The sequence below is a fragment of the Rana temporaria genome, chromosome 4 (assembly GCF_905171775.1).
Source record: "Rana temporaria chromosome 4, aRanTem1.1, whole genome shotgun sequence".
NCBI classification, from domain to species: Eukaryota; Metazoa; Chordata; class Amphibia; order Anura; family Ranidae; genus Rana; species Rana temporaria.
Window position 1 is genome coordinate 148,081,352 of NC_053492.1, and position 14,395 is coordinate 148,095,746.

General features: G+C 44.7%; 1 protein-coding gene across 1 annotated transcript in view; it reads left to right on the plus strand.

The window, feature by feature from the left end:
• Positions 1-2,992: 2,992 nt before the first annotated feature.
• The window catches only part of LOC120935654 (mediator of RNA polymerase II transcription subunit 12-like protein), a 128,238-nt gene continuing 116,835 nt past the window's right edge, over positions 2,993-14,395 (plus strand). Inside the window, exon 1 of the mRNA XM_040347708.1 lies at positions 2,993-3,166. Within this exon, the coding sequence (XP_040203642.1) occupies positions 3,068-3,166 (99 nt within the window). The 5' untranslated portion in view covers positions 2,993-3,067. The remainder of the gene's footprint in view (positions 3,167-14,395) is intronic.

Below are 14,395 nucleotides of genomic sequence, written 5' to 3' on the forward strand. Positions count from 1 at the left end.
ATTCTCCCTGGTGGGCCACCCTGCTGGGATTCTCCCTGGTGGGCCACCCTGCTGGAATTCTCCCTGGTGGGCCACCCTGCTGGAATTCTCCCTGGTGGGCCACCCTGCTGGGATTCTCCCTGGTGGGCCACCCTGCTGGGATTCTCCCTGATGGGCCACCCTGCTGGAATTCTCCCTGGTGGGCCACCCTGCTGGGATTCTCCCTGGTGGGCCACCCTGCTGGGATTCTCCCTGATGGGCCACCCTGCTGGGATTCTCCCAGGTGGGCCCCCCCCTTCCGAGATTCTCCCTGATGGGCCACCCTGCTGGGATTCTCCCTGGTGGGCCACCCCGCTGGGATTCTCCCTGATGGGCCACCCTGCTGGGATTCTCCCAGGTGGGCCCCCCCCTTCTGAGATTCTCCCTGATGGGCCACCCTGCTGGGATTCTCCCTGGTGGGCCACCCCGCTGGGATTCTCCCTGATGGGCCACCCTGCTGGGATTCTCCCTGAAACTAGGATTCTACCAATAATGGACTTTCTTTTAAGCAAGTTATGTATCTGGGCAGCCTGAGTCAGTTATTGTTAGGACTGTGCATGAAGCTCTGTTAAGGAGACTGTGCCTTATTGAACTGTACTTGTTCAAAGCCTCCAGTAAGGTTTTAATAACTTATAAATGCCTGGTCAGAAGCCTGTTCAAAGGGGTGCATTAAGGTACATAGTGTATCAAAACAACAGGGCCTGTACTAGAAAGGGGGCTGAAGATGCTCACCATGAAGGGGGTTACTCATGCTGTGCAGTTGGTGGTAGATGCAGCCAAGCGCCATTGGTGTGGAATGTTATAGCATCCAGCCAATGGGAAGTAGTACCTTGGCATGGGAGATGGTAACCCTGGTAGCGAGGATGTTGGTGACCTTGACCTCCTTCCTAGAAATCAGTACCCTACATATTTGTGACTGAACTAGCAGCACAGGGAACCTATGAACCTAACCTGGAATGTACAGGGAACAGAGAGGAAGTAAGAAGTGGATCCAAGTATTCAAGCTTGTTAGCAATAGGGAGCTGCGCTGTGTTCTCACATTGTCACTGGGAGTGAGGTGGCAATAATACTGCTGGTAGAGAAGCACACAGGCTTTGTGGTGTCCCCTTAGAAATACTGCATTCCTTAGAACGGAGAAGATGTACTGTGAGGCCCCATACTCACGACCAAACATGTCTGCTGAAACTGGCCTGCGGGCCAGTTTCAGCAGACATGTTTGGTCGTGTGTGGGCGCGAGCGGGCCGAATTCCAGCAAACATTTGCCCGCGGGCCTTTTCCCAGCAGACAAATATTCCTGGACTTGTTTTAAAACAGCCCGCTGGAATTCAGCCCGCTCGGACATGTACGGTCGTCAGTACAGACCTACCGTACATGTCCAGGCGCCCGCCGTCCCTCGCATGCGTCGAATGACTTCGACGCATGCGTGGAAGCATTTTAAAGGCGGGCCGCCCACGTCGCCGCGTCATTGTCGCGGCGACACCGCGTCATCGACGCGGCGACACCGCGGACACGCCCCGCGTATTGTTTACGCGCGGACTTCTGTACGATGGTGTGTACAACCATCGTACAGAAGCCCTCTGGCAGACATGTATGGTGAAAACGGTCCGACGGACCGCTTTCACCATACATGTTTGTCCGTGTGTACCCGGCCTGACACTTGAGTGCTTACAGTGAAGTGGATGGTGTACAAAGAGTTGACAGTGCAAGGCGAATGGCTCGTGGCCCCCACAAGCCTCTGTCCCCTAGCATTAGCTAGAGCAGTCAGGAGGTTCTCCACATAGAGGTCCGCCCACAAAGTCGCATGCTCCCCATACCTGTAAGCATAGTTTTTCTTTTTGCAATAGCAGCAGCAGAAGAAGGATGGGCTAGGAAGCTCTGTGAAGGTGAATATAAATGGATCAGGAGATGATGGCATGGAGAGAGCGGAGACCCTTTCACTTTGTTCTGACAGTCTCCTTAAGACCCGGTTCACACTGGGGCAACCTGTCAGGCGACTCAGCCGCCTGACAAGTCGCGGTCCACAGTAGTCAATGGAACCGTTCTAATAGGAGCGACGCAAGTCGCTCCGACTTAGAAAAAGGTTCCTGTACGACTTTGGGGGTGACTCGGGGCGACTTGCATTGACTTCAATACTGAAGTCATTTTGCAAGTTGCCTCTCAAGTCGCCTTAAGATCGCCTTGCCGAGTCGCCCCCAAAGTCGCGTCGCCTGTGTGTGAACCGGCTCTAAGAGTATGGAACATTGTAGAGCAAGACAAATGTTAACCTTTGCTGATAGATATAATAGTTATTTGACATAATCAAACAGAAAGAAGTCCATGTTAAAAATGTAACAATATATATATATCCTGCTAAAATAACACACACAGCTGGCTACTGCTTAGCTAGTCCTGGGAAGGGGCTTATATGCAGTGGCGGACTGACAACTCATTGGGCAATAGGAGATTATGGGGCCCTTGGGCGATAGGAGATTATAGGGCCCCTGGGCAATAGAAGATTATGGGGCCCCCGGGCAATAGGAGATTATGGGGCCCCCAAGCAATAGATTATGGGGCCACACAGTATACACGCACACAGTATACATACACACAGAATACACATACACACACTGAAAAGGTACTGGAGAGGCGGGGCAGCTATAATCTTGGGATTTTTAGACCAAAAGGATGTCGGTAAGGGACATTTCAGGGACAAATGTAAAAAAACACAGATTTTTACATACTGTCCCTGGTTTTACAGAGGCCTGCAACCCTGATGGGGCATGAGTGGCATGGGGCCCTCAGGCAGTGCCCGAGTGCCCGAATGGTCAGTCCGCCCCTGCTTAGATGTCATATTTAGTACAGCTATTGTTATGCAGCTCATTTACTGCAGGCCTAAAAACAGGCTGTTTTGCTGCATGTTTATGCCTAATTTGTCTCAGGATTTGTTAATCATTCGTGTCTGTTGTTAACCACATTTATCCTTCTGTTTAGATTTGCTGAAACATATACCTCTGTAGTAAAAGTGACTCTGTGCCACATTCCATTCTAGAAGAAGGTATCATGAAAAATCATGGCTACGCTGGGAATTCTTAGTTATGAAGAAAGACCTCTCAAAAGACCCAGACTTGGACCCCCCGATGTCTATCCACAAGACCCTAAGCAGAAAGAGGTTTGTTTATATCTGTTTATAACAATATAATTTTGCAGAGCATGGACATCTTCAATCTAAACTGACACTTGTTTTATGATGGTCACCAATTATTTCAATCATTTGTTTCACTGTATTTGTGACCTAAGTCATAGGGAAACTGCTACTCTGACAGCTAGATTGAATAGTATTTGTTTACTCTAATAAGAATCCATCATGTGAGGTGACACCATCATTTGGTTTTGTGATAGCCTGAGCAGTTGGTACAGACATGGATTTCTAGTGGAGGTGTCTTACCATTTGAGGCTCAGCAAAAGTATGGATAACATCACAGTTTTGGGTAATGATTGCAAAAAAGTGACTTTTACGATGGCTGCTTCTATTTTTTAAATAGGGGGACTGATATATACCATTGGTGATACTTCAACTTTCTGGCGCATTATTTTTTATTATTATTATTATTCAATATTTATATACTGCCAACAGTTTGCACAGCACTTCACAATATAAAGGGAGACAATACAGCTCCAATACAATAAAATACAAGAGGGTTAAGAGGGCCCTGCTCATAAGAGCTTACAATCTAATATGGGGCAAGTGGTACAAAAGGTTATACTGTGACTGTGGGGAATAAGTTGATGGAAGTGATAAAAGTTTAGTTAGTTGGAGGTGTGATAGGCTTCTCTGAAGAGATGCGTTTTTCAGAGATTGCCTAAAGGCATTTAGAGAGTTCCAGAGGAAGGGAGAAGCTCCGGGGGAAGTCCTGGAGATGAGCATGAAGAATGCCTGCCACAAAATGGCAGAAGGTGATTGTTGTGGTAAAGAGGCAACTCTGAGTATGTGCAAGACATTTTATGTTTACAACAGTTACAATAATCATAAGGAATTCGACAGGAAAAAATATTGTACTATATATATATATATATATATATATATATATATATATATATGTTATATTGTAAAAAAAAAAAAAAAAAAACTTCTAATGTATGCAGATTTGTGTTGGTACAAAATGTTGTGTTGGTATAAAATATATCTCTTGGATGTAGTCAGAATTACACAGACGTTTTTTGGTGACATAGGTTGGACATGTGGGATGCCTACATGGACATCCATATTTCTGCAATAGATCAGTAGCATCCTCCTATGTATGTAAACTTTGGGTCAAATATATATCAGTGCAAATATATATCAGTGCAGCTGAATAAAGCGGAAGAGATGGGGGTAGGAAGACAGGTAGAGAAAGGGCAAAGAGAAGGAAAATAGGAGAAAAGGAAAAGGGAAGGGGGGGGGGGGGGTAAGGTTGGGAGACAATAAAGATCCCTTGCACAGGGGAAGATGGGAACAACTTGGCTCCCAACTTTGTTCACACCTTCTAGACTCATATCTGGATGTCCGATTTCAGCATAGGTTGGTATACCTGCCTCAAGTAAATAATATTGCACCCTCGCCAGCAGGTAGCCAGAGTATAGAGTTTTTCATAAAGGATAGGAATATTTGAACTATTGTAGTTGGGTCATGTGTGATATTGCCTTTCAGATTGTTTATCATAGGGATGATCACAACGCTGTTATTGGAGTGGAGGGCCCCAGCTAGCAGTTTATTGCCGGGGAGTGTGGTCCCTAAGCTATACATTTCTTTTTGATTGATAACCTGTAGAAAGGATCATTTAGCATTGATCAGGTGTATTGGCTAGTAGGAAAAAGGTAAATTCTATTATATGAATAATGTGCCAGAGAATAAAATGTAATATGCGATATCTGCCATAAGTCCACCAGGTGATGTTTCGTCAAGAATCATTAAAATCTGTTAAGCTGGGAGTAAGAGATGGAATGCTTTTCTCAAGAAGGGTCTAGGACTGGGTGTAATATGCAATTAAAATCCCCCACTATAATTACCATCCCTTCAGCGAATTCCATAAGGCCCCATACACATGATAGAATCCATCCGCTGAAAAATCCCAGCGAATGGGTTTCAGCGGATAGATCCTATGGTGTGTACACGCCAGCGGATCTGTTTCCGCGGATATTTATCCCCTGGGATGGATTCCAGCAGATCGAATATTCGCTGACATGCAGAACATATCCATCTGCTGGAATCCATCCCAACGGATGGATCCGCTGGTCTGTATAGACTCACCGGATCCATCCGTCCGAAGGGATCCCCGCATGCGTCGTAATGATTCGACGCATGCGTGGAATTCCTTATATGACAGCGTCGCGCACGTCGCCGCGTCATAATCGTGGCGACGGCGCGACACGTCATCGCCAGAGGATTTCGGCGCGGATTTCAATGCGATGGTGAGTACACTCCATCGCAGAGAAATCCGCTGAAATCCTCGTGAGGATTTATCCGCGGAAATGGTCCGCTGTACCGTATTCGCGGATAAATCCTCTCGTGTGTATGGGGCCTAAGATCTTTAATATATTGTCTGCTGGAGGCAATTTGGTCTCTGTTTGGGATATATAGATGTGCAAAAGTATATTTTCTGCCAGCAAAGAGAATTGTAATTTTGATAATGTGAATTACACTTCTGTGTTAGCAAGCTGGAGGTGGGGTAATTGTGTTTTTTTTTTTTTTTATGAGAATTTTAAGAAACAAACCCTTACTTTGCACTATTTGGTGGGACCATACGATTTCTAAATGGCAATAGAAACCCCCCTAGATTTAGAGTGAGAAAATGTATTGTTGAACCACATAGGAAAATACCTATAGGTGAGGCCAGGCATGTAACCGTTATGGAAATGCATCTCTTGAAAGAAAGTGTCATTAACATATGTTATACAAATTCTAGATTGTATATGACCTAATATTTGGAATGTGGGATAGTGATTAATGCCATTAAGTAATGCAAAATCTGGTGGCTCTAAAGAAAGGTACAGGAAGGATGAGTGGAAGAAGGAGAAAGAAAGTCAGGGGGAGACAGAACAGGAAAGGAAGAGACAGAAAAAGAACAGGCACAGATAGAGCGGATAAGATATTGAAGTAGTACTATATATGGGCCGAAATCACTGGGTGGATCACACTTATTCAATCCTATTCAGAAAGGGTCAGTGGGAGAGGAATAAGGATCTCAACAGAGGATACTATGCAGGAAACGGGAAAGACAACAGAAAGGTGCGAAGCACTAGAGCCTCATCTACCCCACGTGTTAGTCAATAAGATCATAGAAATAGGAGCGTCTGGGGGGGGGGGGTAGGAACATACAGAGCCTCATAAAATAACTTATATAGCCTTTATAGCATAATGGACAGGCCACCAAAATACAATGATACAGGACCTGTATAATTACAAGACTCTACAGACTAAAACCTGTCCTGTTAAACTGCTGTACGGTCTTGGCCACCGTGCTGCAGCTCAGTTTCAGGGTCTTGGAAATCTTCTTATAGCCTAGGCCATCTTTATGTAGAGCAATGATTGTTTTTTTCAGATCCTCAGAAAGTTCTTTGCCATGAGGTGCCATGTTGAACTTCCAGGGACCAGGATGAGAGAGTGAGAGCGATAACAGCAAATTTAACACACCTGCTCCCGATACATGAGGCCTTGTAACACTAACGGGTCACATGATACCAAGGAGGGAAAATGGCTAATTGGGCCCAATTTAGACATTTTCACTTAGGGGTGTACTCACGTTTGTTGCCAGCGGTTTAGACACTAATGGCTGTGTGCTGAGTTACTTTGAGGGGACAGCAAATGTACACTGTTATACACGCTGCACACTCACTACTTTACATCGTAGCAAAGTGTCATTTATTCAGTGTTGTCACATGAAAAGACATAATAAAATATTTACAAAATGTGAAGGGTGTACTCACTTTTGTGAGATACTGTAGTTACATAGTTGGTAAGGTTGAGACACCAGTCCATCCTGTTCAGCCTGGGAGTGTGTGTATGCGTGCATGTCGCCACCACTTTCAATATCCCTGTACATTTTGTTTACTGAGAAACGCATCTAGAAGTGTTTTTTTTTTTTTAAATCTATCTACATTCTTCGCGGACAGCACCAACTGTGGAAGGGAGTTCCACATCTGTACTGCTCTAACATTAAAAAACACCTTATACAGTTTAGGATTGAACTTTTTTTCGTCCAAATTTGTTGTGAGATCAGGTATCTTTTTTACAAACTAAATTGTTTCCTCCCAATGCTAGAGCCAACATTTTAAAGACTTTTATATTGGGATTATATCCCTACTTGGTATCTCTTCCCCGGAGAGAATAATTGTTATGTTTGTAGTCATTCCTCGTGACTGAGGTCCTTTAGCCCCGTTATTAGCTTTATTGACCTTCTCTTGGCATTCTCCAGTTCAACACATCTTTCTAATCGGTGACCAGAACTGGACTGCGTACACAAGATATGGTTAACCACTTGCCGCCCGCCAATGACAGATTGACGGCGGCAAAGTGGTTATAGAACCCTGACTGGACGTCATATGACGTCCTCAGGATTCTGAGCCGATGCGCGCCCCCAGGGGCGCGCATCGCGGCGATCGTTGTTGCAGGGTGTCAGTCTGACACCCCGCAACACGGATCTAGGTAAAGTGTCTCTCACGGAGACACTTTACCACGTGATCAGCCGTGTCCAATCACGGCTGATCACGATGTAAACAGCAAAAGCTGGTAATCGGCTTTTCCTCACTTGCGTCTGTCAGACGTGAGTAGAGGAGAGCCGATCGGCTGCTCCTCTGACAGGGGGGGTTTGTGCTGATCGATTACCATGCCGCCTATCAGTGCCCATCCATGCCACCTATCAGTGCCCATACATGTCGCCTATCCCTGCCCATCCATGCCGCCTATCCCTGCCCATCTGTGCCACCTATCCCTGCCCATCCGTGCCGCCTATCCCTGCCCATCCGTGCCACCTATCCCTGCCCATCCGTGCCGCCTATCTGTGCCCATCTGTGCCACCTATCCGTGCCGCCCATCAGTGCCCATCCGTGCCGCCCATCCGTGCCGCATATTGGTGCCCATCATCAATGCCACCACATCAGTGCCACCTCATCGGTGCCCATCAGTGCCACCTTATCAGTGCCAGTCAGTGCAGTACCATCAGTGCCCATTAGTGAAGGAGAAAACGTACTTATTTACAATGTTTTATAACGGAAACAAAAACAATTTTTTTTTTTCTAAATTTTCGGTAATTTATTTTTTTATTTTTGCAGAAAATAAAAATGCCAGAGGTGATCAAATACCACCAAGAGAAAGCTCTATTTGTGGGTACAAAATGATAAAAATTTAGTTTGGGTACAGTGTAGCATGACCGCGCAATTGTAAATTGGTAATTGTAAAAATTGGTCTGGGCGGGAAGGTGTATAAGTGCCCTGTATGGAAGTGGTTAAACCAGAGTTTTGTAAAGTGGTAGAATGCTAGTTTTATCTCTTGAGTTAGTACCCTTTTTGATGTATTCTAGTACTCTGATGGTCTTGCTTTCTGCAGCTTGGCATTGCACGCTATTGTTAAGTCGGTGATCTACAAGGACCCCCAGATCCTTTTCCATCCTCAAAATGTTCTCCCCCTAGCATGTACCATGTATTCATATTTGTAACTTCTAAGTGCATTACTTTACATTTTTCTACATTGAACCTCATCTACCATTAAGCTGCCTAACCCTCTATTTTCGTGAGGTCCTCTCGTAAAGTTGCTTTATGCTGTTGTGAAGTTTTTGCTCTTCCTAGCATTGTATCTTTAGCACACACTAAAAATAGAAGTAGAAAGCTATTTATTCCAACCTCTATATCGTTTATGAACAAGGTCAACAGAATTGGTCCCAGGACAGAGCCCTGGGGCACCCTGCTGACAGCTCTAGACCTCGAAAAAAATTAATGCAGGAGGATTTGTTTAATCTCTGTGTATTATAGTCACTTCACTGGGTATATGTACGGTTTTACAACCACCTTAACCTAAAATACGCCAGTAGGTTAGCTTTCACTCTGAATTTGCCCTGCTGTGCCTGACTGTGTGTGAGCTTGTATGATTGTAGTAAACACATTGATATATAAGCCCCATCAGGAGCATTCGCTAATGTAAATGGTTCTATATACTTTCTAAAGCACTGCAAAATATGTAAGTGCTATATAAATAAGCAAAATAAATATTAGGTTTCTGTGGATAACCACATCACATACTGTATGTAATCTTGGTTTTGATTTTTTTTTTTATAGATATATAAATAAAAATAAAGAAAAAAGTAGAGTTGCAGTCTGCAGCTACCAAATGGATCTCATGGGGCAGAAACACAGGGCCAGATTCACAAAAGAGATACGACGGCGTATCTCCTGATACGCCGCCGTATCTCTGTGATCCGGCCGTCCTAACTATGCGACTGATTCATCGAATCAGTTACGCATAGATAGCCCTAAGATCCGACAGGTGTAATTGAATTACACTGTCGGATCTTAAGGATGCAATTCTAGGCCGGCCGCTAGGTGGCGAGGCCATTGCGGTCGACGTAGAATATGCAAATGACTAGTTACGGCGATTCCCGAACTTCCGCGCTGCCCTTAGATCTAACTTTGCGTCGTTTCGGTCGAGATACGCCGCGTAAAATTAGGGCTGAGCCCTAGGTGTTCTAAGCCATGTTAAGTATGGCCGTCGTTCCCGCGTCAAAATTTAAAAAACAACGTTGTTTGCGTAAGTCGTCCGTGAATGGTGCTGGACGACATTTACGTTAACGTCTAAACAAATGACGTCCGTGCGACGTCATTTAGAGCAATGCACGTTGGGTAATTTTCCCGACGGAGCATGTGTAGTACGTTCGGCGCGGGAACGCGCCTAATTTAAATGGTGCCCGCCCCATTTGAATTAGGCGGACTTGCGCCAAACGGATTTATGTTACACCATCGCAAGTTTACAGGTAAGAGCTTTGTGAATCAGGCACTTACACCGCCGCAGGTTTACAGCGTAACGTAAATGGGATACGTTACGCTGCCGTGGAGCAACGTAAATGTATCAGAATCTGGCCCACAATCAGGAAATAAGACTGGTGATGTTGTAAATAACAAATCCTTGTTTCTTTCAACTGAAAACAGAATCGAGTTGCTATGCCCGTTTTCTTATCCCCAGTCCTAATGTTTGGTATCTTTTCTGGCATAAGCCTTTAGTCATTGCATTTAGAACCCTGAAAGCCTTCTGGGGCTTTCAGGGTTCAACCTGTAAGGCCCCGTACACACGATAGAATCCATCCGCAGATAAATCCCAGCAAATGGGTTTCTGCGGATAGATCCTATGGTGTGTACACGCCAGCGGATCTGTTTCCGCGGAGAAATCTCCTCTGGGATGGATTCCAGCAGATCGGATATTTGCTGTGCTGCACAACATATCCATCTGCTGGAATCCATTCCAACGGATGGATCCGCTCGTCTGTACAGACTTACCGGATCCATTCGTCCAAAGGGATTCCCCGCACGCGTCGTAATGATTTGACGCATGCGTGGAATTCCTTATATGACAGCGTCGCGCCCGACGCCGCGTCATAATCGCGGCGACGGCGCGACACGTCATCGGCAGAGGATTTCCGCGCGGATTTCAATGCGATGGTGTGTACACTCCATCCCATCGAAATCAGCGGAAATCTTTGAGAGGATTTATCCGTGGAAACGGTCCGCTGGACCGTATCTGCGGATAAATCCTCTCGTGTGTATGGGGCCTAAGTCTCACACATTACAACAAACAGGGGATCTTTTTATATCACCATCTGCTCCCAATGTTAGAGCCCCTGTTAGTTTATTATAGCTTCTTTTGTAATATTACTCCAGCAAACGAGACAGGATAAGTAAGTGTAGTAGGCTAAATTGTCTCCCTCGATGCTGTCTCTAATTATATTCACCTGAGGACTCTTAGATGCCTTAGGTAGCAACATCGTATATATCAGTATCACCATCTCTGCCAGATCCCATGGTGCCATATAAACAGCTGTGCGTTACCTTAGCTGTGTGAATTCCCTTCTGCATGGTGAGTCTCATCAGACATTCTCTCTAGGCTCACGCTTCACATAAACATTGTTTGTCTGTGGGAGACCTATAGGTTTTGCTCTATACAACAAAAATTGTCTTACATATTAAAAATATTTCATGCACAGTTTGGCTGGAATGTAAGAGATGCACTGCTAAATTGACAATGACTTATCCTGGGCTAGCATAATACAGAATTGCTGGGAATAACAGCTACTTTGAACCATTCGGAACTGTGTGGAGTATTTAGCCTTAACCCCCTTTTGCATAAGTCCCCTTTCACATAGGTGGGTCGATCAGGTCCGCCTGTCAATTTTTTCGGTGGACCCGGTTGAGACCATCCATTGCTCTCTATTGAGTGGCAGATGTCAATGGCACCCGCCGACATCTGATCCTATCCGCTAAAAACAGACAGATGGGGGATTCGTTTCCCTTTCCGTCTTGCGGATTGGATCAGATGACGGTTGGACGGAAACTGGCAGGCGGTCTGTTTCCATCCGGTCACCCATAGAGGAAAACGGGCTGTGTGCTTATGCAAAGAGGACACTTACCTGTCATCTGCCTGCTCAGCGGGGATCAGTGGACAGATTCCGTGCTGAGTAGGCAGATCTCTTAGCGGAGTCCGTCTGTCTGAAAGGGGCCTAAAAGTAGCTATGCAAATAGGGGGCCACAGTAGGTTAAAAGAAATCTGATTAATATACAATAAGCGCCAAGCCTGGCCAAAAATTACCCATATCCATTCCCCTGTCCTGTCTTGTTAGGATGCTCCATACATTGGACACTTGCTCCCAGCATCAGAGGAGCAGGAGCTTTCACTAGTTTAACCTTTTTGCTGCCAGGTTCGTACATTGTACATGCCTGACGGGGGGGGGGGGGGGGGGTTTACACACATGCTGCAGTCACCAGGCTTTGGTTGATGTGAACTGCCTCAGCATGTCCAGTAAGCTTATAAAAAGCCACAGCAACTGCATTTGGGGCACACATGTACATCCCCTGCTGACCTGTGCTGTGGTTGGACACAGCACAAATTTGTCAGCAGATTTCAGCCAATGATTTCAGCTGAAACCTGCTGATTGGCTGTGTTCAATCACACACAAAGTTCTGTGTTTACAAACACTGTTTGCAGTGAACAGCGATCTGACTTTTTCTGAAAGGCAGTGAGAAAAAACAGCTGGATAGTAAAGTAAAAGGAGCACATATTACAAACACTATAGCTTGTTGGACACACAGTTAACCCCTCGATTGCCCCTAAATGTTACTCACTGATCACTGTATTAGTGTCACTAGGGACATTAGTGTCAGTGATTCTCCCAGCCAGTGTCTGTTAGCGCCAGATTGCCCACCACCCTATCACAGTCACACTAAGCCCGCATTCACACCTAGGCGTTTTTACGCCTGTAGCGCTACGCCGCTGCCGCCAGAGGGCTGAAAAAAGATGTCCCTCTATGGAGATGGTTCACATCTCCACGCCGAACGCCGGACGCCTGTCACCTGCCGCGTGAAAAAAGGTCCCGGACCTTTTTTTCAGGCGTCTTCGAGCGTTCGGCTAGGAGATGGGAATCATCTCCATAGAGGGGGTCATCTTGGGGCACATCTAGGCGGACAATACTGGCGTTTTTTCGCCGCAAATCGCGGTACAAAACGCCGCTATTTTTACCGCGATTTGCGGCGACAAAACGCCGCGATTTCGTCCGCCTAGATGTGAATGGAGCCTTCGTCACACACAGTCACACTGCCATTGCAGTATAGCGTCTATAGCTGCGTAAATTCCAGTATATATACCACCATTTGTAGATGCTATAACTTTCACACAAACCAATTAATATACACTCATTGGATTTTTTTTGCTTAACCAAAAACATGTAGCAGATTACATATTGGCTTCAATTTTTTAAAGACATGTTTTTTATTTATTTTTTTATTATTATTATTATTATTATTATTATTATTATTATTATTATTATTATTATTATTATTGGATATGTTTTATAACAGAAGATGGAAAATATATATTTTTTTCTCTTTTTTTTTTTCATCAATATAATAAAAAAAAAACAGTGGAGATTAAATACCACTAGCACCACAAGCTATATATCTGTGTAAAATAAATATATATATATATATATATATATATATATATATATATATATATATATATAATATATATAATTTGCGTACAGTGTTGCATGACCGCAGAGTCATTGCCAGCTAAAGTAGCACAGTGCTAAATAGCAACAAATGCTTTGGTCATGAAGGGGGAAAACATTATGGAGGTCAGGTGGTTAAATGCAACCTGACAAAGGTTCTAACTTTTCTGTTTTACTGCATATGTTTTATTGCATGTTAGGGAGTGGATATAAATCTCTCCAGTAGCAATGCCGACAGCAATAGAAACCCGACAGAGGTTGTAACCCTTTCTCTCTCTGTCATAGGCTAAAAAATGTCATTGAGAGCTGTCATATTAGGAGCTTTAATGTAGTAAAACAGATTGCATTTATCAGGTGAAAAGTAAAACTGAGGCTTCACTTTCAATAAATCCTGCTGTGTGTGTGCTAGTAAAGTATTACTCGTACAAATACAATATTATCCTGTATGTTGTACATTCTAATATACATCAAAGTTAACCTCAGCAAAAAACTGATTTATTCAGTCTTTTTAAGTTTGGCCACAGATTTGCCTCTAGTAAACTCGGAACTGAAACCAAGGGAATTGTTCTGATTTAGTTTCTGTGCAGGCAGATGATAATGGGTTTATAGAAAAGCAATACAAGCTACCACAGAAGGCAGTTAGGTTTTGGGTGGGTGGCTAGCTTCTTGTTTCATTATTTTTAACAATTTACACCTTTTTATATGCTGTCACTGGGGTAGATTTACGTAGCTGCGCGCCTAGTTACGGCGGCGCAGCGTATTGTATTTACGCTACGCTGACGCAACTTACAGGAGCAAGTGCAGTATTCACAAAGCACTTGCTTCGTAAGTTGCGGGGGCGTAGCGTAAATGGGGCCGGCGTAAGCGCGCGTAATTCAAATGTGGAAGGGGGGCGTGTTTTATGTAAATGTATGATGACCTGACGTGATTGACGTTTTTTACGGATGGCGCATGCGCCGTCCGTGTACATATCCCAGTGTGCATTGCTTCCAAGTATGGCGCAACGACGTATTGGTTTTGACGTGAATGTAAATTACGTCCAGCCCTATTCGCGAACGACTTACGCAAACAACGTAAAAAATTCAAATTTCGAAGCGGGAACGACGTCCATACTTAACATTGGCTGAACGACTTACGCAAACAACGTAAAAAACTAC